The sequence below is a fragment of the Ambystoma mexicanum genome, chromosome 7p (assembly GCF_040938575.1).
Source record: "Ambystoma mexicanum isolate Mex_15411 chromosome 7p, UKY_AmexF1_1, whole genome shotgun sequence".
NCBI classification, from domain to species: Eukaryota; Metazoa; Chordata; class Amphibia; order Caudata; family Ambystomatidae; genus Ambystoma; species Ambystoma mexicanum.
In genome coordinates this window covers 753,698,961-753,726,060 of record NC_090939.1, presented here as the reverse complement: position 1 = coordinate 753,726,060, position 27,100 = coordinate 753,698,961, and the positions used below count along the sequence as shown (strand labels likewise).

General features: G+C 46.1%; 1 protein-coding gene across 2 annotated transcripts in view; it reads left to right on the top strand.

Moving 5' to 3' along the window:
* LOC138526301 (E3 SUMO-protein ligase RanBP2-like) overlaps window positions 1–27,100 on the top strand; it is a 1,824,256-nt gene that overhangs the window by 1,123,617 nt on the left and 673,539 nt on the right. For both annotated transcript variants that reach the window (XM_069636876.1, XM_069636877.1), the window contains exon 20: window positions 8,849–13,304. In XM_069636876.1, the coding sequence (XP_069492977.1) occupies window positions 8,849–13,304 (4,456 nt within the window). The remainder of the gene's footprint in view (window positions 1–8,848; window positions 13,305–27,100) is intronic.

The window sequence follows — 27,100 nt, the reverse complement described above, 5'->3', positions numbered from 1 at the left end:
CAGTGTTCCTACAACACAGATGCACATGCCGGGTGTCCGGTTCGTGGTCCCCCCGATTAATCACGCTTTACGCAAACCTCACCTTACTATACATTACAAACCCTGAAATTAACCTGGCCCGGTTAATGCGAGATGTAAAAGAATTTGCGAAGTACTCAGAGTACAAAATCAACCAGGCTAAGTCTGAAATCCTCCCACTTACACAAGGGACTATGCGATCGGGAGCCACAGCAGACTTTCGATGGTCCCCACGCTCAGCCCGATACCTGGGGATTATAGTGGTCAATGCCAGGCATACTCTGTACACCACCAATTACGAACCATATATAGTACAGCTTGAGACCAAACTAAAGCAATGGAACAAACTCCCGATTTCAATGTATGGCTGCATTGCCCTGCTGAAAATGGTCATAGTACCCAAACTCCTATACCTGTTAAGTAACATCCCGATATGGCCGGAACGTACGTACGTTTGACAGGTTACAGAAGCTCGCCTCTAATTTTGTGTTTGGGGGGTGGGGGGGACTAAGAATGAACTGGCCTAAATTATGCGAAACATTACACTCGTGGCCTAGCTGCCCCAGATTTTGAACTTTATTACCATGCCGCACAAGCACAATTAGCAAAATACTGGTTCCAGAATACAGAAAACTATGCCCACATACAGGTAGAGAAATATGCTGCCGCCCCCATTGACTTATGCTCTGATGTTCACAAAGACATGTGATGGTATGGGGGGAGGTTGACCCAATGGTCTGCACGGTACGGGCCTGGGTCACGTTGTTCCGCAAGGTAGGGTGTACAGAACTATATATTGACAGCTCCCCTCTCTGGCATTACCCTGATTTCGCCCCCATGCTGGCCACAATGCTGCAAAGAGTATGGGATCCCACAAAGGAACTGACTACGGGAGACATGTTTCCGGGTGGTACGTTTCTAAAACTGGAGGAGGTACAAGGAAAAGTTGGGGCTGGTCTCACCATAACACTACAATATCATCGCCTTAAAGCAGCATGCAGACGCAGATGGCCCTCATTTCAGGCCGACCCGGTCCCCCATCTGTTCACACTTAGCATCATGACACAAGAAGGGTTCAAGGGGGGCATATCCACGAAATATAGTATGGTGCAATCCCATTCCCCATCTACGAATACGAAGAAAACAAAATGGGAAAGGGACCTAGACATAATAATAGATGACACGCAACGGGCAAAATATTGCCAGCTCACTAAATCAATTTCCCCCAACGCCAATTTCAGATTAGTACAATTCAAAATCTTAAACCATCTGCTCATCACCCCTGTGAAAGTTGCGAAATTCGATGGGACTAAGTAGGTATTTTGCCCCAAGTGCAAAACCCCCGGACGCCAGCTCCATACATATGTATTGGTTCTGCCCTGGCATCCATCAGTTCTGGGAAAAGGTTGCCACCATACTCAATGAGATACTTGATACCCAAATTTCTGCCACCCCACTGAAATATTTACTAGGGGATATAGGGTAAGTGCCCATGATGAAGCGTAGGCTCTTCTTTGCGGGTGGGGCTGTAGCTAAACGAAATATTCTTAGAAGCTGGAAGGCAAGAATGGCGCCCACTGTCCAGGCATGGTTTAAAGACTTGATGTATGTCTATGATGATGAAAAAAACTATGTCTTGGGTGTCGGGCCCACGAGTAGGCCAAAAGACATATGGACCCCATTCCGCCGATACTTAGCGGACATCCACAAAGAGCTTGCGACTGTGATAGGGGTCGATGCACTTGATTCACTCTGTAATTAATTGAATGCAAATTGCATTAATATGCTGTAACCGTCAGTAAAAGTAAAAAAAAAAATAGATTGTTGGTTTCTGTACCAGCGGCACATCAGTAGGGTCATCTCTAACTATCACTCCCCCGTTAGTTGGTCAGATCATGAAATGGTGGTTATGGATATAGCATTGACAGGACTGAGACCCCAGGAATCATTGTGACAGTGCAACGACATCCTGTTGAAGGATGTTGCCTTTGCAAGAGGCGATAAGGGTTCTTTAGCCTAAACGATACGGGGGAGGTGGAGTTGGGCATGACATGGGACTTGGCCAAGGTGACATGGAGGGGCCTCATTATTCGGGAAGGTGGTGCCAAAAAGAGAATCCGGACCTTACAGGTGGAAAAACTTAGGAGTGCGATTCGAAAACTAGAGACGTCGGAGTGCAAAGGGGAAGGAGAGAAAGAGGAGGACCTGGGGCTGGCGAGAAAGAAGCGTCAGGAGCTGAAAGACCTGGAGGTAGGGAAGGTGATTGCCGGCCTGCAATTTTTGAACCAAAGTTACTATGAGAACGGGGACAGGGCTGATGCTTTACTGGCGGCCAGGCTTCGGTGCCAAACGGCAGAGAGGTGGGTATCCGGGACTCAGATGGGCAGCTATGTTCCCTCGCTGGAGAGGTGGCGCAGGAATTTCCCGCATTCTATGAAAGGCTCTATGGGCTGAGGGTGGGGGACGAAGAGGAATTGTATGGGTACCTGGGGGAGGTGTCCCTGCCGAATCTTCAAAGTAGTGTGATTGTGGAAATGGAGAGGCATATTACCCAGGAGGAAGTGTTGACGGCAATTGCGGGGCTGAAGCTGGGGAAGGCTCCTGGAGATGATGGGTACACAGTTGGGTTCTACAAGACCATTGCTGGATCTCTCACTCAACACCTGGTGAAATTATTTAACCACATCCTGGCTATGGGGAGGGGCCCCTCCGTCTTTTGGGAGGGCACTAATAACGGTCATATCAAAAGCGGGCACGGATCCAGAATGTTGCAAGTCCTACCGGCCCATTTCCTTACTTGATGTCGACACGAAAATCTTCACCAGAGGGCTAGCTATGCGGGTGGAGGGCCTCATTCCAAAATGTGTCCACTCGGATCAGGTGGGGTTCATCCAGGGTTGGCAGGCAGCCGACACCTTGCGTAAAACACTGTATTTGATGGAGGCCTCAGCAAGGAGGGAACAGAACCCGGTGTTGGTATCCCTTGATGCCGAGAAGGCTTTTGATCGGGTAGACTGGCGTTTTCTACACAGGGTCTTACATAAGTTTGGGTTTAGGGGATTGGATCGTGAGAGGGATATGGGCGCTCTATATAGCCCCGGTGGTGCGGGGGACTGTGAATGGGCAGCTGTCGAGGCCTTTTGAATTGAAGAGGGGGTCGGGGCAGGGTTGCCCACTTTGCCTCTCCTATTTGCACTAATGATGGAAGTGTTGGCCGAGCGGTTAAGGATGGCCCCAAAGGTGGTGGGGAATAGGGAGTTTAAATTGGGACTCTACGTGGATGACTTGCTGTTGCACCTGGTGAACCCTACCAGCTCTGTCCCCGCTGCCTTGGTAATAATTGAGGCGTATGGGTGGTTCTCAGGCTTCAAGGTCAACAAAGACAAGTCAGTAATCTTTCCTTTCGCTGCAGGGGATTTCAGGCAGGCTGAGGCGCTCGGGCCCCTGGGATTGAAGATGCAGCTCGACAGCATTAGATATTTGGGAATCACCATTGTCAAACCAGGAGATGACTTGGGTGGAGCGAACTATTCCCCCCTCTTTGACAAACTATTTGCTGAGATGGTGATATGGTGTAAGGGACAGCTGTCGTGGATGGGGAGGCTTAATGCTATAAAAATGAACCTCCTCCCAAGAGTATTATATATTTTTCAGATGTTGCCGGTCCAGGGCCCAGGAGGCACACCTGAGAGAAGCTGTGTCACAGATCTTGAGGTTCCTTTGGCAGAATCAGAAGCCCAGGGTGGGATACGAGACATTAATATTGCCGAAGGATTGCAGGGGCGTGGGGCTTCCAGACCTGATGTTTTATTACAGGGCGGCACAATTTAGGGCGATGGTCCCGCATTTGAGGGAGGATCCTGAGAGACAGTGGGTTTACTTGGGGAATCAACACATGCTCCCGGCAACGTTGGGGGAATAGTTCTGGGTCCCTAAAGGGAGGCTTCCGAGGAGAATCCGAGAACACCCATTGCTAGGGGTCCACTGGGAGATGTTGAGCATGGGAGGAAGAATGGGTGGGATCACCACATGGCCCTCTCCGATGAGCCATAGCTGGTGCATTTTCTTCTCCTGGGGGCTCGGGTTTGCCGTGCCAGGCATTGGAAGAGGGTGACCCACCCTACGCTGAAAGAGTGGGCCGGCACAGCAAGGGACATATACTTGATGGAATAGATCACTGTGGCAATCCATGGAGGGGATGCAACCATAGAAATGGAGTGGCAACAGTTTTGTAGTACCTTCGAGTGAGGTGAGAGAGGACAGATGACTCGTATTACAAGGCCCGGCCCGGCCCGCCGATAGACGATAGACAATGGACATACAACTTGAAGAACGATATGCTGGGACTCGTGTCCTTGATACCACTCAGACTTTGATTTATTTGTTTGCGAACTTAAAACCCGGATGCAATGAGAACATTTCTTTCAGGGGTGAGGGTGGGGGTATAGGGGGTGGGGGTTCAGGATTAACTTACAGCATCAGAATTGTTGATAGAGGGTTCGTCCCTCAGGTTGAATTGTGTTATTGAATGTTTGACTGCCTTTCCAAAAAGAAAACAAAAAAAGGTACTTGGCGGGTCTGACCAGATTATACCCTCCTGTCAAACGTCCATATCCGGTCTGAAATCTTAACATGGTGTTGGGCGCCCTGGCACACAAACACTTCAAACCCATGGTGTCAGCAGACATCAGGCTGGTTACCATGAAAACTGCCCTGCTGGTTGGCCTTATGACAGCACGCCGGATCAGCGAAATTCAGGCTCTGGTGGCTTCAGAGCCCTGTACCACATTTCACCAGGACAAGGTGGTGCTTAGGAAGCACTTTGCTTTTCTCCTTAAGGTTATTTCTTCCTTTCACCTTAATGAGGAGATAGTACTCACAATGTTCTTTGCAGACGCAAAGGATGAGGCTGAAATGTTATTGCACTGTCTGGATGTCAGGTGTCATCTAAGATTTTATCTGGACAGAACAAAGAGCTTCCGTAAACCGAATGCCTTGTTCATCACTTTTGGCGTGTCAAAACCAGGCTGTCAAGCCTCCAAGGCTTCCATAGCAAGGTGGATGATTATGGCCATCAAAGAGGCATATGAGGGGCAGCACAAGCCTTTGCCAGCAAATATGCATGCCCACGCCATCCGAGCCAAGGCCACGGCTGCGGCTTTCCAAAGACATGTCACATGGCAGACGATCAGCAAGGCAGTTTCTTGGGCTTCCCCATCGGCCTTTTGCAAACACTACTGCTTCGATGCCAGCGCCAGGTCGGACACAGCATATGGCCAGGCAGTTTTGAAGAACTTATTTTCTCAGTGTCGCAACTCTCCTCCCCAGAGCTGCATTCAGTTGTAATCGCCGATACAGTATGGAGGAAAGGGGACCGTAGTGACTAACATACTCCTAGGCCATAGTCTTCTCTCCTCCATACGTTCCACCATCTTCCCCGTAACATCAGTGTCATTAGGCAATCATAATATTGCCAACGCATCAAAGGGGACTGAGGAGTGCCGCCAGGGTTACGTAGTCTGGGGATTGCATGCTCCCAGGGCTGCGCCCCTGCACACATTTAAATTTAAAAGGGGAAGGCCATTTTTCTGGTGAGAGAGGTTCCATTTCCTGTCCCTAGCGAGGAACGCCCATACAGTTTGGAGGAAAGAGGACTATGAACCAGTCTACAGAACTACAGTGAGTAACTTATAATATCCTACCATACCTCGCCAATATCATGGAACACTTTGTAGCTACCCAACTGCAACAACATATTGCCACAAACAACCTACTCCACCCCTTCCAATCTGGCTTTCGACCTGGACGCTACTCTTCACATACTCAATTACCTCCACAGCATCACACACAAAGGACACACAACATGACTCTGACTCCTAGACTTCTCTGCAGGACTCCAACTCTCCTTCCGTTCTCATTCTTCTTGACCCCTCCTCTGCTTTTGATAGTCAATCATGCCATCCTGATAAATTGGCTCCATGGTACCCATGGCATCATGGACCTCACTCTGGACTAGTTGACCTCCTTCCTCCCGGACAGACCTTCCCAGCTTCAACTGTTTCCTTTTCTCTCCTCCATCTCACTCTCCACCATGGTGTCCTTCATGGCTCTTTTCTATCACCTCAGCTTTTCAACATCTACCTTGCCCCCCGTAGCCCATTTCATCTCTGCCTTTTCTCCTAACTTCCAGTGTTATACGGATGACATGCTTCCCTCCTTTGCCTCCTACTCCTCCTCCTCCTCCTCTTCCTCTCTCATACCTGAATGTCTGTCTGCTATTCAGGGATGGTGCACTGTTAACAATCTCTACCGTATTGCCAGTAAAACTGTGATCCTTCTCATTGGGACTCTGGCTCCCTCTTTTCCCCCTACACTCTGGCTGGCCTCCATGGGCTCCCTCCCTTTGCCCTCCTGTGAGGCAAAAAACCCTAGTGTCTTTGACTCCTCTCTTTAGTTCTCTCCTCACATCACCGTCCTTGCCAAGAAGGCTCACTTTCGGCTTCACCTCCTCAGGCATTCTTTCTTTCCTCACCTTCCCCCAGAAGCTCAGTGTCTCCGGAGCTCAGGTGCTCTTCAGGCTGGACTTAACCTACTGAACTCCTCCCTTTACCCCCTTCAACTAATCCAGAATAGGACTGCAAGACGTATCCTTGGCCTCAAGCCCAGGGACTGCATCTCTCCAGCCCTAAAGTCTTGCCACTGGCTCCCAGTTGATGCGAGGATCAAGTTCAAAACCCTCTACATCATCCACAAGTCTTTCTGGGGCTTAGGACCCAGCTACATCCAACTCTCTCTCCCTAAATAATTCTCTGCTGCAGCCCTTTGGTCTTCTAGCTCCAACTCTCTGCAGATCAGACACTTATCCAAGCAAGGAGTGGGGTGTAGATCTCTCACCTCCGCCGTTGCCTCCCTCTGGAATGGCCTTCCTGCCCCTCTCAGACTTGAGGCGGATCTCCTTAAGTTCTCAAGACCCTCCTTTTCTCTTCCTCCTTCCCTCTCCCCCTCAACTGCTAATTTTTCCCCCCTCTGCCTCTTGACTGGCTGCCGGGTTCCTTCAGATTCTTACCAGGGCTCCAAGCCCTCCCCTACCAGTCTACCCGTGCAATTGGTCTCCTTGAACACCACGCTCCAACCTGCACTTGCCCTTATGGGCTCCCTGCACTGTCTTGGCTGGGCCTGCACCCGCTTAGCACTTCCAGCCCATTCTTCACTCTTAGCACTTGGGCCTTCTGCCCTGCACTCTCCTCCCCCACTGCTCTGTCCACCTGTCCTTCCCGGGCACTCACTAAACCCTCCGGCACTTCCCCCTCCTCCCCTGCACTTCTATTATTACACTTGCACGATCCGAATGTCACAAGGCGTAGTAGGTCCGTTCTGTCATCCCACCCCCTCCATCCTCCTTGTCTTGTTGCACCTTGAAACACATTGTGTATGGGCTCATTATAAAACCCAATAAATAAAAAAAGATTTTAAAAAACCCACCATTGATCACACCATTCTACTAGATATCGCAGCCCACAGCATGAATCGCTCTGGCACCGTTCTCTACTGCTTCACCTCCTTTCTCACTGACAGGACACTTTGTCTCCATGCCCCCTTATCGATCAGACCCCATACCTGTGAAGTATGGGGTCCCACAAGGATTCTCCCTATCTCCACTCCTCTTCAACCTATATGTTTAATTCCTTGGACAGACCGTTAGGCAACACAATGTACATTTTCACCAGTACGCAGACAACACCCAAATATACTTCCAAATTGCATCCCCTTCACAACTCCACACCTTCAAGACCGGTCTCTCCACCATCACCAACTGGATGGCAATCCACTTCCTCAAACTCAAGCCTTTTAAAACCGAATGCCTCCTTATCTGCCCCCCAAGGCCCAAACCCGACTTTACCCCCTGGATCCAAGAAGTTGCCACGGACAACCCACACACATCCCTCCCCACACTTGTCAAATCTGTTTTCTTCACCATCGACCCCCACCTTTCCTTCACGCACCACAAAACGACTGTCACCCAAAACATGCACTCTACAACTACACCTCCTACGCAAAATCAGACGTATCCTTCCTCCTGACGACTTCTGCACCGCAGTTCAAGCACTGGTTGTGGTAAGTTTGACTATGGAAATGCTCTCCACACAGGACTCCCAAACAACAACATTGCCCCATGCAAGGCAAAACAAAACGCATCAGCCAGACACATCCTGCACCTACCCAAACATTCACACATCAAAACCACTCTTGCCAAGCTGCACTGGCTTACCATACCGCACTGAATTACATTCAAAGGACTCTGCATTGTATTCAAAGTCATCCACCACAAAGCTCCAGCCTACCTTCATGACAAACTCAGACCCATCACACCACCAGACAAGCCAGCCCACACCTTCTACACATTCCACTCTGCAAACTCATATGCACACAAAAATAAACATTTACCCACTGGGCACCCAGGGCATGGAACACCCTACTTCTTCATATATACACTGAATCCTCCATCACCACTTTCAGAAAGACCCTAAAACATACCCTGTCCTCCACTGCTATCACTGGTCTAAACTAATCTTCTTATCCTTTCCTGAAAACATTTTGCAACTTCTTTTTTCAAACCCCACCATTTCAAACTTTGAACCACGTAAGGCGCTCCGTGACACCCTGGGTAGGGCCAGCGCTAAACAAAATTCAAATACAATCAAAATAAAAGTCTGAACTATTAAGTGACTCTGCTGTTCTTTTGTCTGCTTAGTAGTGAGATTAAGCTGTATGTATTGTGTGTTAAACCTATTTGAAAGACTAAACTACCTTTTTTAAATTTATTTTGTAGACCCCAGTATATGGAATGAATAGGCTTGCACCTCAGCAACACATGTATGGATATCAACAACAGTTGCACACTCCACCTCTCCAGAACCCATCATCTTGTGTATTTACTCCAGAAATCTATGGTCCAACAATGCGCTTTGAGCCTCCTGCACCAGGGCTTCTTTCCCCCCGTGGGGATGACTATTACCACTTCAGTGCCCCACCAACAAGTGCAAATCCACCATTGCCCGAGCCAGGCTATTTCACAAAACCTAGTATGGGGCCTCCAGTTACTGACTCAAAGCTGGTGGAATTTGGAAAAACACATTTTGGCCAGAACTTGCAAACCAATGCCACAAAATTCTCACCATTCATACCATCTGGGCAGGGTACACCATCCTCTTTTAAATTCAACTCTAATTTTAAGTCTAATGATGGGGACTTCACCTTTTCCCCACCACAGATTGTTCCTCCAAGTTCAAGTTCGACCTTTACTGGCAGTGAGAGTCTTTTTGGTCTCTTGACTTCAGATACAACATTTCAAGATGGCTATGCAGGACAGGGGCAGACAACAGACCAGATAAATCACTTTAATTTTGGTAGCAAATCTCTTTCAGATCAATGCTTTACTGAGACTATAACACCAAATCAAAGCAAGACACCTTCCTTTTTCGGCAAAGGGGATCAGCCATTCACTTTTCAAGACCCTGGAAAACTGGTGTTTGGGACGCCAAATGTAGAGCTCGTTGCAGACAGAAGTCATGAATCTGAGGGAGGAAGCATTCTGGGAGCTGCTGACGACGATGGTCCACATTTTGAGCCTGTTGTACCACTGCCTGACAAAGTTGAAGTTAAGACTGGTGAGGAAGACGAAGATGAGCTGTTCTCTAATAGGGCAAAACTTTTCCGTTTTGATACCGAACTGAAGGAATGGAAAGAAAGGGGCATCGGCATTGTAAAAATTTTAAGGCATATAAAATCCGGCAAATTAAGACTTCTAATGAGAAGGGAGCAAGTGTTGAAAATCTGTGCTAACCACTATATTAATGCAGATATGACACTAAAACCGAACGCAGGCTCAGATAAATCCTATGTGTGGCATGCTTTGGATTATGCAGATGAAACCGCAAAGCCAGAGCAGCTTGCTATCCGATTTAAAACACCAGAAGAAGCAACTCTTTTTAAACAAAAGTTTGAAGAGGCCCAACAAATTTTGAAGGAATTGGCAGCTGGCGATTCTCAGTCCCAGCAGAGTGCTAGAACTTCCCAGGAGGTGCCAAGTAAGGAAACCAAGGACACTGGAATGTTTTCATCCGGGAGTTCAAGCTTAGCACTTCAGTTTGCTAGAAAACCTGGGGAGTGGGACTGTGATGTTTGTTTGATAAGAAATTCTCCCACTGCCACAGTTTGTGTATCCTGTCAGACGACTGCGCCACATGCAATTAGCAAAGTACCACCACCAGTGGCAGTTTGCAAAACTACTACCTTAAGCTTACCGACCCTCCCAACATTTAGTTTCAGTAAAGAAACCATTGATTCTCCTTGTAGTGGATTCAGTGAACATTTAAAAAAAAAGAAAGGTCAGTGGGATTGCAGTGTCTGCTCAGTACCAAATGAATCAACAGCAAAAATATGCATAGCATGCAGGGCTCCATATCCAAGTAGTGTATTGGAGGCAGGTCAGCAAGCATCTACAAACAAAATTGCATTGGGCAACCTTTCCTGTTCTGTAAAAAGTGACTTTGGATCACGCTTTTCAAGAAAGGAAGGTCAGTGGGATTGCAATGTATGCCTTGTGAGAAATGAAGCAATTTCTGCAAGCTGTGTATCTTGTCTCACTCCTAAACCACAGGCCGGGCCTGCTTCAGCAGTGACATTTCCATCTGTGTCTAACTTCAAGTTTGGCTCTAGCACAGAGACAAGTACTTTAAAACCAAGTGGCTTTGGGGCACAGTTTTTGAAAAAGGAAGGCCAGTGGGATTGCAAAACTTGTTTGGTAAGAAATGAAGGCTCCTTAGCAAGCTGCGCTTCCTGCCAAACACCTAATCCATGTGCGAAGGCTGGAACTCCAGCTTTTACCTTTGGCTTGAAGAGCAATTTTTCTGAACCTGCTGGTGGCCAAACTGGAACAGGATTTAAAAGTGCTTTTTCAGAGAGCAGTTTCAAATTTGGGAACGCTGATCAAGGTGTAACACCATCCTCATTCAAATTTCAAATTCCTTCTTCCACCTCTGAATCCAAACCAGTGAAAGAAGGCTTCAGCTTTTCAATGCCTATATTAGCTGGAGGTTTTAAATTTGGGTCACAGGAGCCTACTAAAATCGATTCCAAGGAAGACACAGCAAATAAAAGTTCAGCTAGTTTTCCGAAGGATTGTGTAAAGGAAATGACAAAACCTTTTCAAAATGAAGCTAGTGTCCAATCAGAGGGTGGCAGCAAGAAAAATGGTGAGATTTTCTTTGGTCCTAAAGGAAACAGTTTCACATTTGCAGATCTTGCCAAGTCTTCACCTAATAAAGAATTTGAGTTTGGTAAAAAAGACCCAGACTTCAAAGGATTTTCACGAGCTGGTGAAAAACTATTTTCATCCACCAATATTTTAGTACCACAATTCACTAGTCCTGTAGAGCAGGAGAGAAGTGATGAACTGTATCAAACGGAAGACTGTGATGATATCCATTTTGAGCCTGTGGTGCAGTTGCCAGAGAAAGTTGAGCTTGTGACGGGTGAAGAGGAAGAGACGGTGCTCTACTCACAACGGGTTAAATTGTTTCGGTTTGATGCAGATGCAAGCCAGTGGAAAGAACGTGGGGTTGGTAATTTGAAAATTCTTCGAAACGAAGAGAATGGTAAGCTCAGAATGCTAATGCGACGTGAGCAGGTACTTAAAGTGTGTGCAAACCACTGGATAACAACCACAATGAACCTAAAGTCTTTGTCTGGCTCTGACAGAGCCTGGATGTGGTTAGCTAGCGATTTTGCTGATGGTGATGCTAAACTGGAGCAGTTGGCTGCCAAGTTTAAAACCCCAGAGCAAGCTGAAGAATTCAGAATCAAATTTGAAGAGTGTCAGATGTTGTTACTGGATATACCACTCCAGACCCCTCATAAACTCATGGATACGGGTAGATCTGCACAACTGATACAAAAGGCTGAAGAAATGAAAAGTGGTTTAAAAGATCTTAAGACCTTTCTAACCGATGAGAAAATGATGCGTCCTGAAGAGGACAGTAGAAATGTAAGTTCTGTCAGCAACACTTCTGGTTTAGTTATTAAGCCACATGCTGAAAGCACTGGACCTACTCTTGAATGGGACAACTATGACCTACGCGAGGAAGCTTTGGATGGCAATTTAGACAACTCTGTGTATGCATCATCTTTGGCAAGTAGCCCTGAAAAAACAAATCTGTTTCGTTTTGGTGACTCTGCAGCAGGATTTAACTTTAGTTTTCAACCAGCTTTAAGTCCATCAAAATCCCCGACTAAATTAAACCAAAGTAGAGTCTCTGTGGGCACAGACGATGAGTCTGACATTACTCAAGAAGAAGAGAAAGATGGACAATACTTTGAACCTGTTGTGCCTTTACCTGATTTGGTTGAAGTTTCAAGTGGTGAGGAAAATGAGCAAATTGTTTTTTGCCATAGAGCCAAACTCTACCGATTTGATAAGGATGCCAATCAGTGGAAGGAAAGAGGCATTGGTGATATAAAAATCTTGCAGAATTATGATACTAAAAGTGTCCGTGTGCTCATGAGACGAGACCAAGTCTTAAAACTATGTGCTAATCATAGGATTACAGCAGACCTAGACTTGAAACCGATGATCGGAACAGAACGATCTTGGGTGTGGACAGCACATGATTTTTCAGAAGGTGAAGGAAAGATGGAAATGTTTGCAGTGCGCTTTAAACTTCAGGATGTCGCAGATTCATTTAAGCAGATATTTGAAGAGGCAAAAAATGCCCAAGAAAGAGACACCCTTCTTACACCACTTTCTTCTCGTGGCAACACACCAAGGGTATCGCCATGTGGCAAACTGGCTGTGGCAGTTCTGGAAGAAACCACTAGAGAAAGAACAGATCTCGAGTCTACAGATAATACGCCTGACCAATCTGATTTATCTAGCTCATCCGCTACTCCAGTAAAAGCAGTAGTTTCTCCTCCAAAGTTTGTATTTGGCTCAGACTCTGTAAAAAACATTTTTAGTTGTGAAAAACCAACAACCTTTACGTTTGGTAGTACGTTAGCTTCAGGCTCTCTGTTTGGCTTCAGCTACACACCTTCAAAGAATAACAGTGAAAAGGAGAGAGAGAGCTCAGTGTCACAGGACACAACTGTGAAAAGGTTGGATTTTAAGACCAAAGATCAATCGCATGAGATTTCATCCACTGACTTAAACAAGATGGCTGGAAGTGCATTGGCGTCCTCCACGGTAAAAGGATCCCCACAACGTGATGACCTTAAGATGCCAACAAAAGGTAAGATTGCAAAATCAAAATGTAATTGTTTTAGTATTTCCACTTACCAGTTGTACACCCACAGTAGCTGTTTTGCCTACTGTGTTGTAGCTAATCATCATTCAGAGAACTAGATTTTATTTGAAATTAGATTAATTCATTCTATATGTTAACAAAGTTCTACATTTTCAATGTCTGTCTTTGTTCTACTTTATGAAAACCCCAAATGAAAGAAGGAAGTTACAGCATCAATGCTTTCTGGTTAACATAAGATAAACAGTGCATTTGTAGAGCGCACATTCAGCCCCATAGGGGCATCTATCTTGGCACTATTGACAGATAACAAATGTTTAACTGTTGGTTAAATAGTTCTTATTTCTAAACTGAAAATAATCTTGAATTTGACATGCTCCTTTTTCACAAAAGTTGTAGCCTTACTAAAATTGATTTATTAGTTACATCATCTTAAAACTGTTGCTGCAGGAACCTCTTCATATTAAAGGGGGAAAGACATAATAGAATTAAAATCCTGTGTACAATATTTTAATGTTCTGAAGACTTTGACTGTTAATCACCTTATTTACTGAAAACCTTAATATCAATTCATTGCATGACCAGAAACCTGTGAGACTGCAATTTGGAATATCCTGCACACAGTGGTGATGCTGTGACATGAGGACCACAGAGACCCAGGTGTTCAGTTAACGTCTTTATTAACTGTGTGATTTAAGGCCAGGTAGAGCAAATGCCTATAGCGATTATGGGATGGAACTAAAAAAGTATAAGGAATAATCTGTCAAACTGTGTCAACAATGGGACAATAAAAGCTGGTGTTCTTTTGAGGGCGGTCTAGACCTTAGGATAGAGACTTCTTTCAACATCCAAGCCTTAGACACAATCTTATGAGTCTTTCTTTCCTGGGATGCCCTAGTGTAGAACCAAAAGTCCAAAGAAGATGGACAACGTAAGAGTTCAAACCTATTCTTAAGGACTCCTTTAGCCTCTTGGCTAGCACTATGCTATAACCAGGTTCCCCAAGTTTGGGTAGCTAAAATGTTCAAAATCCTATGCTTTTCATGTGCAGTCCTATTCTATGTTAGAATATACAAAATGCTCCCTTGGATAGTCTTCTCCAGGGAGTACGCACAGTTCTGATCTCTTCAGGGCTCTTCATCTCTTTCTTAACATCTTCTCTCAGGCATCTCCACAGTCTCTTGTCCACTTTCCCTTTCAACGCAGGGCACTCTCCATTCGGTTTCTGCCTCTCCTTCTTTTTGGTTTTAAGGATCAGTCTTTCAGGTCTCTCTTCACCCTCTCATTATCAGTTGACACTTCTTTTAGACTTTACCTCTGCCTTGATTCTCAACACGTTCTCTTTGGCCTTCTCTGATTATGGTTGTCATTACCATTGGGTCCTCATGACCCCTTGTTTCTTGTAGGTCTCAACCTCTGATTGCTCTCCGGTTTCTCAACAACCTTTGCTTTCTTTCACAATACTCTTAGTGCTAACTAGTATTTCTGAACCTCTCCTTCAGGTTCTTTTAAGGGAGATGATATTCTGTCCATCCTGTCGGGGGTAGTTCTTCATAAGCTTTTGAAGAATGTCAGGCCCATTGACCTTACTTCTGATGTGTGTTCTGGTTGGTAGAACCTGGCTTTGGGTTCTCTTCTCTAGCAACTATTGGTCCTTGTGATGTGATGTCTGGCATGCATATGCTGCACTGCTGACAGCAGTTGAACTACCTCTTACCAGGTAGCAGTCTCCCTGTGTATCCATGCTGTAGTAAGCAGCAGGTCTGCTTTCTCCAAGTCTTTGCCCCTCCCCCTTTGACTTGCTCCACCTTCTTTTAAAGCCAGTGTCCTTTGTAAGTCGGTCCAGGATTGGTCTTTTCCAGTGAGCGCCTTATTTTGGGTCCCTTAATTGACTTTGCTTACTGTGAGGTTTTGTTTCAATGGTTGCCTCATTATTATTCCCCTCCTGGTATAGGCCAGCATTTAATTGGTATGCATATGGCTTAACAATTAATTCTGCAGCTTCCGGTATGGGGTGAGCCATAGTCAACATCTTGGAACTACAGCTGTGTGTGGCTCTGCATTGTTCCGTGGCACTCTGCATTTTCCCAACTACATGGGCCTGCGTTCCTGCCCAACCATGACATTTCCAAACAACACCTCTGCTTTGGATCTGAAGGTACAGTGCTTTCCTTGTGTGCTCGCGGATAGACTCCCTTCTGGGTTTGTTTCCTTCATGACTTAAGATTGTAGTTAGATTCAACCCCAGAGCTGAAATTCTTTTTTCATCTTGGGTTTTTAATTAATTCCACAGTTTTAAAACTAATATTCCCTGTAGTTAGACTCCCAACAATCACAGGGTGTGCTGATATTTATAGTCTCCAGTCATCCTTTTAGAAAATGGCATTCCCACTGGGGATATCAGTGTATTGTATAGATTGAGCCCAGACAATCTAGCTCCGTCCACGCTCTGGGAGCATGCCTTGTCAACCCAATCTGTGGCTGGGCCCCCTTATAAGAAAGTAGGGGGAGATTATACTCTCACTCACCCACACATATTCTCACACATTCTTGCTCACAGTCTTTAATTCTCTCTCTCTCTCTCTCTCTCTCTCTCTCTCTCTCTCTCTCTCTCTCTCTCTCTCTCTCTTTCTCTCTCTCTCTTTCTCTCTCTCTCTCTCACACTCACAGACACACACACGCGCCCAACTGTCTCTCTAATGCTATTCTTTTCTAAATATTTCTCCACCACAAACATTCCCTTACAGAGACTGCAAGCTCTAGATGTTGTCGGATCCCTCCATGGGTGCATCAGATAAAAAAAAAAGAAAATGTTGTGCCAGATCCTAAAACGAACACCTCTGCCTGTTCAAGTCTATGCATCTAAAGGCAATCGTGGCAAGCTCACCCTATGTTTTCACTGTGAACTGGATAACCCAGCCCTTTAAGATGAGTAGCAATTACCTTGGAGATGGACGGGGATGCAGATTTTTTATTAAAACATCAATAATCAAGATGACTCAGGTAGTTGGCAAAAGGAAAACTGTTTTAATATCAATTATCTAAAACAGGGAGCATAACGAACATCAACAAACTCACTCGATCCTCTTACTCAATGCATTCTAGTAAAAACTGAGATCTTATACACAAAACTCGTCATCAATGACGTAAACCTACGTTTTACTAACGTCATCCTACGTGGCAAACTACAAAAACCTTTGATTATGGGTGATTGGCTCTGAGTGAATGTCTAAGTATACGATCCATACTAGTCTAAAAAAGTGTGAATATGTGGTTGGTTACTTAACATCAGATGGGGCAACTAAGCCCTCTCCTAAAAATGACCACTATGAACGTCACTAAATACACAACGTCCCATTGGTTTACACAACTATAGGACCCTTAATTACACAGTCCTCTATCATTGGTTGGCACTCTAACCTCTGTCAGTACTTTTCCACCTACGTCTAGCAGCATGCAGGCTGGCCATCCAGATGCTGGTGAACTCGCTTTAACCATTGCTTCCCACCCATTAGCATATCAATCCATCATACCTCAGTGGTCTACTGTCAATTAGGCATTGAAGCTCGGCCTTGAAAGTGCTCTTAGCTCTGAGAAATTCAGGGAGTGAAAGCACGCTCTGCCCTGTGCGTAGGTGTGACCATCTCGTTCATCCAACTTCATCCTGACTGGAGACCATGGAATCGAGCTTCTAGTGCTTATTAAAACTATTTTTAAATAACCTCTGACTTCTTCCTTCTTTTGTTCATGCCTTCTGAACAGGAGTTCTGTTCTTTCACATAATTTGTATCCAATGTTAGTTTACTCCAGTTTGATAAGACCTTGGCTTCTTTGGCTCATCCAGCCTTGTCTGCTGAGATTCACTTTGTAATTCAGTTTGCTTTTCAACTGCAACACTCTGAAAATGAGGCTCTCTCTGCCTTCTTGCTTAAGTCCACCACTGCTATAATGCGTAGTGGAAACATCCATCCTTTACTTGTCTTTATATATTACCCTGGAGATGGATAACCCAGGTGTGTATATATATATATATATATATATATATATATATCTTATAGAATATCTGCATTCTCTGGGTTCTGCATCTCTTCTAGGTACCTCAGTTCAGCTCTGTGTGACGTTTACTTGGTGATGGTTGGTGACGTCACCATTCTTCCTTACCATTTATTTGCTCTGCTTCTTCAGGAATCTCATTTAAACAACCATCATATTTCCTTGTATGCAGGTATGGTTTCCTCGATGGGAATCTTGCCTCTAGGATTCCCTTTGGCCTTTGTTGTTTCAACTGCTCCGTGTATGTCACATACTCTGGTTTCCAACATACAGCCAATAGGGGTGAACGGTTCAGGTGGGGGGCTCCTCCTCTACAACTGTACTGCACAAACCCATTAGTCCTCTCTTAGGTGGCTACAATCCATTCACTCCCAAACTACCTATTGAAGCCCTATTACGTATGCTAGCAAGCCAGTCCTCTTCCTCCATGCTTTATTTATTGTCCCGGGAAGCAGCACCACCAGCTCAATGGAGCAGGAATTTAAACCAGTGCTTGATGAATAGGCTACATCCCCAACTGGATGTCACTCAGGCAAAGCAGGCTGAAAAATATATAAGGAAACTGGCATGAATACCAATGGCAGGTGCTCCTTCACTGGGCAATGTGGTTCCTCCTGACCACTCCATTGCATGCTTTAGAAATTAGGTTCTGCGGTCAGCTCTTACAGTGGTGTTCTGCCTACAAGTGGTGTACAGCAGCATACTTCTCACCAGTGGGTCTGGTGTCGGATACAGTCTCTGTCAGCAGCACCAGCAGGTGCGATCCCAGTGCCTGCGCCGGCTCTGTACCATTATTCACTAATACTTAAGCGACAGGCCTCTGAGATTATGCTTGCATCTAGGAATCATTCATTGGCTATGTTGAAATATTCTTTTAAATATGGCTGTTTTTCAGAGTTGTCACGCACTCTAAGCTCCTCTTCCCTTCCTTCCTGCTGTGTAGCAGATTGCATTTATCAAAGGTCTTTTAATAACTCTTAATCAATTCTCTAAACTAAACTGATTTGTGGATTGAGACAGGACTGCTCTGTTTTCCACAAATACGAGAGCAAAACCTAATTTGTGGTCTGGATTTTGGTTGAGATGTAGAATGTTTTGTACACCACCTATTATTTTAAACATTGTTCTTTTCATGTTTTATTACAAAGGAAGTTTGCTGTCTGGTGTCTGTAGACTACTTACGTCTTATTTTTGTAAAAATTGTGATACAATTAAAACAAAAAGAAAAAAAAAATACATCTTAATATGACCCTGAGGCTTTTGTAGATGGAAGGATTGGGGAGTGCTTTTAACAATCACAGTGTGAGACGACATATGGTCTCCCGTAGCTGAACAATGATAGTTTCCTCCTTTCCTTGTCTTTGCTTTTTGTAGTTTTCACATTTTCCTTTTGGTGTAGCCAAATGTTGTGGGGGACAGGCTTGAGAGCAGTTTATGGACAAACCAAAACAGTAGGAAGGACACGTGTTGCCACTTGAACGCATTGGTGCTGCAAGTGTTCAGCAGATGCCTTGCATAATGTCAGACAACTAGCATGTAATCGCTTTACTTTCAAGAACCTAAGACCAAAAAATATCAATAGCCAATTTATTTAAACGTAGCTCCCATGGCTGCTCCCTTTTTCTTGGTGATGGACCACTTATTATATCTCTGCTTTTTTTACTAGGTTAACCCACCTGAGTGCACGGGGGTGTCCTACGCACCCTTGCCCACCATATTGTGAGTGGGGGTGGCCCCCACAGCCCCCAAAATAAAAGGCTGCAGGGGTATCCCCTGCGGCTGTCCTGAAAAAAAAGGGGGCTGTCCCGAGAAAAAAAAAACGGAAAGGACCCTGCAGCGCCGGTTCCCGATCACGGAAGTGAAAGGGAACAGGGGTTGCAGGGACCAGCGAGTCGGAGGCAAGATAAGTAGGGGGTAGGGGTGTGGGGAAGGGCAGGGGTTTGGCCAAGTCTTATATGTTATGGGGAGATGAGACAAAATGTTCTTTTGAAAAAAATTATCTTTGGTCTTTTCTCCCTCGAACATTTGTCACTCGGTCTTTCAACCTCAATCCTGAGTGCTACTATTGGGTTCTGGGGCGAATAAGGCGTTTGATCACCTAATGGACGACAAGCTTTGTTCCATATTGCCTTACCTAGCCTCAGAAGGAGCTGGGACTTTGGCCAATGTGTCATAGGAATCCAGACTATTTCTTAAAAAAAAAAATGGGGCACATGTAGATTGAAGCAGGTTCGTGTCCTGCGACGACTCGTCTTCTAGCCACCACGTGACGAACTGTAATTGGCTCACCACGAAATATGCTTCAGTGTTGCGTACCTTTATGCCACCATGATCAAATGGTTTCTGCAGTTTCTCGAGGACCAGTCTGTTTTGACCCTTAAACCACAAGAATCCTCGGCATACTGTTTCCAGCTTCTTGAAGAAGCTTTGAGGGATGTCGTACGGAACATTCACAAAATAGTGTAGTAATCTCGGGTGCACCACCATATTCAGTAGTGCAGCTCTGCCCATCAATGATAGGGGTAGTTTCGCCCAGAAGTCCATGGACTTAATTATTTTATCTGCTGCCTGCTGTGTGTTTTGTAGGTTATCCGTCTTGGGGTCTTGGGGTTGTGGTAAATATGAACTCTCAAATATTTAAATGCTTCTTCCTCCCACTGCACCGGCAGCACTGGTAATGTGCTCAGCGTCTTCCCCTTGTAACCCGCTCGGGGGAACAAGCACAATTTCTTTTTGCTAACTGTGATGCCTGAGAGTTAGGCGAAGCCCCCTAGTACATCTAAAATATATTGCAAATTAGTCTCCAGGTTTTGAAGGTAATTGAGCATGTCATCAGCATGCAAGGAGATTAAATACCATCTACCCTGCACCTCTATGCTGTCCTCCTGGTATTCTTTCCGGAGGTACACTGCTAAGGGTTCTAGGGCTAGTATAAATAACATTAGGGACCATGGGCATCCCTGTCTGGTGCCTTTTTCCAACATTCTGAAATATGGTTGCCTGTCCTAACTCTGGGTACTGGCTTGTTGTACAGCAGACGCACCCATTTCATGTATGCAGGGCCTATGCCAAAGCTATTCAATGTAGCTAGCAGCCATGGCCACTTGACCGAGTCAAATGCCTTGACCTCATCTAATGAAGCTATTACGTAAGGGTTCTCCCTATTTTTGGTATAGTCAATGATGTGGTGCAATCACCTCTGGTTTCCTGTAATATTCCTGCCTGGGACATATCCTGTTTGGTCGTATGAGCTTGGCTATTACATGTTTGAGCCTAGTGGCCAGGAGGGTTGTAAGTATTTCCCATCCTGGTTCAGCAGTGACAGGGGTCTGTATGAGCCACAGTCTGTGTCCGGTTTATTTGGTTTTAGTAGCGGTATGATTAGGGATTCTTTCAGCGACAGCGAGAGGGTTTCTGAGTCAAATGCTTCATTCAGCATGGCTAACAGTGGAGGCAGGATATTATCCATGTATTCTTTATAAAATTCACATGAAGCCTGTCAGTACCCGGCGTTTTGCCAGTTGGTAGCTGCCTGATGGTCAGTTTCAACTCTTCTAGTGTTATGGGGGGCCTCTTACTGTGCCGCTGCTTCATTGTCTTAACTGTGGAAGGTCTATGTGCGCTAGGGCTTCCTTTACGTCTGAGAGCTGCGTCCCTGTTGTGTTCTTTATACTATCTGAGAAAACAATTATGCATCCCTTCTTGTGACGCGTACACTGTCGCATCTTTATCATTTACTGCTCTTATTAGTTTGTGTTTGGATTCGTTTTTGCATAGCCAGGCCAACAGACGTTCAGGTTAGTCTCTGGCAGCATGTTGTTTTTCTATGTATTTAGTATAGTTTAGATTGCCAAACCTGTCCCAGTGCTTTAATCAGTCGTGCTTCAGGCGGTTAGCCTTGCATACTTTTTCCTTTGTCAGTTCGCCCGCCTGATCTATTTCCTTGATTGCAGCTTCCGCATCTGCAGTGTTTTTTTTACTATTTTGGCTTGTATGCCCCCCCTGTTTGTGCGCCATGATATTATTAATGTTGAGTGATCTGACAACATCCACGCTTTGTATTCAGCTGTGATTATTTTGCTTAAGGTATCTTTGCCAGTGAGCAAGTAATCTAGTCTAGTAAAGAGGTTTGTAGAGACAGCATAGTGAGAGTATTGCTTGTCTCACGGGTGGTGCGCTCTCCAGATATCCACCAAGATGAACTCCTGCAACAGGGTGCCCAGGGCGTTAGCTGCAGGGGTCGGGTGTGTGAATTTGTTGTCAGATCTATCCAGTTTACGATCTAGTACACAATTAGTTACCTCCCCCTACTAGTGTGCTATCTCTGTGTATGCAGATTTTGGGGTATAATGTGCGGAAGTAGGCTGCAGTGTCATGATTGGGTGCGTAAGTGTTTATGATGCACAATTCCCTGTTATACAAAAAGCCCCATACTGTGATCAATCTGCCCTCTTAATCCTTGACCGTTTGCAGCACCAGGAAGGGGACCATCGGTGCTATCCATATAAATACCCCTCTGGCGTAATGCGGAGTATGGGGAGGCCACAGTGCTGCCCTGCCATCTTTTCGAGAGAGCTAGTAGTTTCTCCTCATTGAGGTGCGTCTCTTGTAAGAGCGCAATGTCTATCTTCTGACGGCATAAGTATGCCAACACCCTGTTCCTCTTAATGTAGATATTAAGACCTCTGACGTTCCAGGAGGCTATCCTAACTTCTCCCATCGTCGGTGCAATTTCCTATATGTTGCTGTGGTACTCTGTTCCCTTTGTGTACACGCTGTGTGATCCTATAGGCTGTTGCCCAACTATCCCAACTGCCCCCTTTAACTTTGTCCTCCCCAACATGTGCCCAGCTCTGTACCTCGTGCTCTGGCATTCCCGCTTCTCACCTCTGCACCAGTGTCTTCTGTTCTGATGTCTGGAGTGTGGCGGGTGGATACGTAAATGCTAGTATCCAAAAAACAAAAACTGATCTCGGGTAAAGAACGCCCCTTAATCTCTAGGTCACTGTAGCCTGGGGTTCTTGTGGCTTACTCCTGACGTCTCCCAGGTTGATGTCAGAGTCTCCGTATGACGGATGTAAACTGCATTCTCTGTTTTTGCACCTGTAGGGTGTAGTCAGGGTATGCAGTAGTAATTCTCGCTGATCCCCTATGTATCGTGCCTCCTTTCTTGAAGTGTGCCAGGATTCTTTCCTTGTCTTTATAGTTCAGTATTCAGGCTATGATGAGCCTTGGCGGGGCTCCAGGCAGTGGTTTCCTGGTCAGGGACCTATGCGCTCTTTCAACTGTGAAGCCCTGAGTTAGGTTGCCAGGGCCTTGTAGCAACATGTTCTCGACAAAATTTGTGGTGCTTGTACCTTCTTCTCCCTCTGGCAGCCCAATGATTTGGACATTGTTCCTTCTTGCGCGCCCTTCTGCATTCTCGACCCGACCCTTCCGGTTCCTCATTTGTTGCTGCAGTGTTGATACATCTTTTGTCGTCTTTCAGGCTCCCGTGTTTTCCAGAACTTGCTTTTGCAGGGTGCCTGTGAGTTCTGCTAACGCTCTAACATCCGGTCTCAGGAGATTGACGTCTAGGCTAATGGCATCCATCTTCATTTCCAGCGCAACTTTCAGGGCCGCTATTGCTGCAAGTGCCTATTGGTCTCCGATGATCTGTTCTGGTTGTGCTTGTGTTGGACCCCTGCTTTGGTGTTCTTGCTTGAATTTGAATTTGAGGTTGACACAAATGTATCCAGTGTGGGTTGCTTGTATTTGTTTTTAGGTAGTTTGGACGCAATGTTGATGATCCAACCAGCAGTTGAACGCTATTTCTGGTGGCGTCTGTCTCACAATCCGTGGTCCCTGAGCGTCTTGTTAACTATCTGAGGTGTTTGCTTCTCTGGGCTTGCAGTACGGGCACTAGCGGTGTGGCATTGCCTGTGGCTGCTGTTGTCACTGCTGAAAGTGCTGTGTTGGCATGCTTTTGTGCTGGCGGGCAGTGCTGTGGTTTGCTCTGCACGTAAGGCCCCAGTATGAACAGTGTCAGGTGGGTTGCTCTGCTTTATTTGTGCCGGCAGCGCCGACCCTCAGTGTGCCGGCTCCTAATGAAGGGGTGATTAGTGCCCTCTTCAGCAATGGTGTAGTATTGTGGAGAGAAGGGTCCCCACTTGTGTCTGCGACACCTGCAAGATGGGGGTGGAGGTGCACTGTCCGCGGCCAGGGAATGGTATGCATGAGATGCCTTATCTGCTGCTTAATGCTGCTAGCCTCCTTTGTGGTAGGGGGTTGTTTCACCACTTTCGCGTGGATCTGCTCAGTGTTCAACCACCCACCAACCTACTCACTTGGGATTTGCTTGGGCAAATATCTGCGTGGTCTCGAGGCTTCCTTAGTAGCCCTCACAGGTCCGGGCTCCTCCTCGAATTCCTTGCGGCCCCTATTACTCCGCCGCACAACTGGATTTTAATTGCTTCCCCCTCCGTCTGAGGGGGTGGCCAGTCTTGCTTCCTAGGGCTGTTTGCATGCTTTCCCCACACTATCTCCAGCTCCAGCGTATCCGAACACTGCTGGGGCGTGCTTTGCTCTGTTCGGCTATCTAAGTTGCGTAGTGTCTCTGTGCTCCCAGCTGATGCCGCTGCTATCACGGCTGCAGACAGCTTCTTCTCAGGCTGGTCCTGCCCTCGACCTGGCCATGTGTGCAGGACACGCTGTTTGTTTGTTTGTTTGTTTGTTTGTTTGTTTGTATGGCGCACCCAACCCGGAGGTATCCGGGCGCCTTTCAAAGAAGATTACCCGTATACTTTCAGCTTAGTTACAGTAGATACAAAAATACGGTGACTTATACAAGAGAAGGCGAAGAAGTATATACATAAAGTGCAGGTACATAAAGGAATACATTGGTAGTCAGGCAAGGAAATATATACATACAGTACAGGTACGGCAGAATATACATTGGTAGTCAGGACAGGGTTACTCAACAGAGTCAAGAAGTCAGCTGTCTTCGTATGTGCAAGGCTAGAACTATCCGGTTGTGTCCTTAGTAACAAGCCATGTTATAGTGTTAAGCCTGAACGTGAAAAAAGATTGGTTAGCTCTTAATGATGGAGGAAGGGCGTTCCATGCTTGTGCTGCCATGACAGGGAAGCTACTTCCTCCTGCTTTTTTTAGTTTAAATCTAGACACGATCAGACATGATGTATTGACTGGCCTAGTAGGTTGTGATGTGGATTTATTAGATATTCTCTCAGAAAGGTAGATGGGGGCTGCTTGATTAAGGCATTTATGTGTTAATGACAGAGTTTTAAGCATAATGTTGTCCTTGGTGGAGAGCCATTTGGTCTGTCTCCTCAAGTGCGATATGTGTTCTCTCCTTGGTATGCCGTGGGCTGCTCTAAGAGCGTTGTTTTGCAGAAATTGGATTTTATTAGTGATGTATTTGTTCGCCCCCAAGTACAGGGCATTATAATAATCCAGCTTAGAGAGGATAAGTGCTCTAGCTAGGATTGTACAACTTTCTTTAGACGGAAATGGTTTACACTCCCTAATCAGCTTACAAGTATAAGCTGTGGAGGATACCATGGAGTTTATTTGTTTATTGAATGTGAAAGCAGAGTTGAGATAAAAGCCTAAAGTTTTTACTTCTTTTACCACTTTAATGGTATTTTCATCAATGTTGAAGGAGCTATAGCTCGAGTTCAGTTTGTTGAGGTTAGCTGTGGTTCCGAGTATTAGCTCGGTTTTATCATCATTCAGGCATAGACCATGTGTGGCCATCCAGTCCTGGATGATAAGGTATATTTTATTCACTAATGCCAGATCCTTGTCATACTCACCTGTAAGAGGTTTGTCCCTCACTACGGGGGCCTTTTTTGATGCTGCTTTTCACTCGGCGCATCGGGCCGGGACCTTACATCTGGGTCTTCCGCAATGTTAAGTGGCTGCTAGTTCTGTCGGGCCGACGCACTGAAAATAGCGTTAAACTGCTTCCCCATCTCTGATTTCGATACAGTTCGCCCATGTGTTGACTACCCATTCCTTTAGCAATCTGCTAATTTGCAGCTCCTAAATAAAGCAGGATCCAGTGCTTTGGACAGGATCTTTACGGATCGTTCAGAAGCAATAAGGAGAACGTCCCTGCAGCATGGCTGCCTACACACGCGTGCCCACCGGACACCTTCTTGTCGATAGAATTGAATCCCTACTGTAAGGAACTCGTGGTGGCAACAGTAAAGACAGACACAAGTCTAAGATGGGAGCAAGCTACAACCATCAAATAATAGGCAGTCCTAGTGGCGTCTTGTCAAATTAAAGGGGTCTATACAAAAATAAACTGCTGCCAATCCTTACCACTACGTTTACAAAAATGAAAGTGTGGGATAATGTTGACCAGAAAAGAAAAGTATTCACAAACATGATAGTCAGGATGATATGGCTGGGTCTCCCTTCCCCACGTTTTAAGCACGGGACAAGGCGGGACTTCAGAGAAAAGAGGTTTCAGTTCCATTCAACAATAACAGGACCTTCAGAGGCCAAGTCTCTTTTCTACAAAATGGAATCGATTCTTGGTGTTTTAAGGAGAGTCCCTTCAAAATCCACTTTGTCGACAATCCCGTCGGTGACTCAGTCGACGACCATCACGACTTAGTCGAAAGGCGGCCTGGCAACTATGGTAGTTTATACAATCACAATGACTGCAACTCCGCCAGTGGCCTTGCCTCTGCAGCATACGTCTTCTGCTGCAGCTTTGCCAACGACATTTGCTGACACCCCTGTGAAAGTGGTGGTACCTATCGTCACCACACTCCCAAAGGAATCGGATAAGGACAGGGAGTGGCAACTGCCCACAGAACTCTCCCTCATTGCACCTCACCCCCCAGTCAAGGGGGAGTGTCCCCTTTGAGGCCAAGAGAGTCTCTGAAGGAACCTGTGTACATCTAGATGACAACAACTTGCCCGAGGACTACTACTCTGACCACGAGGGGCCGTGGTACTGTGTCCATGGATTGGTTTCTGTGAGGCAAACCTGAATCGCCATCTAGCCCAAGAAGGCGTCTCATCCCGGAGCCTTTGCTGGCTGTTCCTCTCATGCCTCAGCCAGCACCCAGGAACATGACGTTGGACATCCTTACGACCCTACACACTTTGTTATTGGAGATACAACAAAGGCTACCTGTTACTCCTGTGCCTGTTCTGACCGAGTCCCACACGGCCTCCGACCTGGATCCCTTCCAGGCCAAAGTGTAAGTCAAAGGACCCGTCTGGCCAGAGACGTCAGCTGCCACTGTCACCTATTCCGTGTCGGCCTTTGACTCCTGCAGTAAAGTAGCACGCACACATGAACACCGGTATGGATACAGGCTCTATGGCAACTCATACTGATGAGTCGGATGACTGTATTCCGGCAGATGGGGAGCCGCTGGATGCCGACGAGCGCATCAGGTCTTTGTCACCAGATGAGGTTGGTTCTTTTCATGGTATGATCTCAAGGGCCTCCCCTCTCTTCAATTTGGTGCCGGAGGAGACGAAGAAAGAGGGGTTCTTTCTCCAGCTCTGGAAGTTCAGACAGAAGTCTGTCCTGTCAATCCCGCTACTGGATGATGTCTGGGAGAAAGGTTTGGCCTTGATGAAAACGCCAAGTACCTCTCCCCTAAAGAGAGAGGCTAGCGAAGAAGTACAGGGTCTGGGACTCGGTCCTCAGGTGCTCGAAGTCTCAGCCTTCTCCAGACTCCGTGGTATCTGCTGCTGCCAGC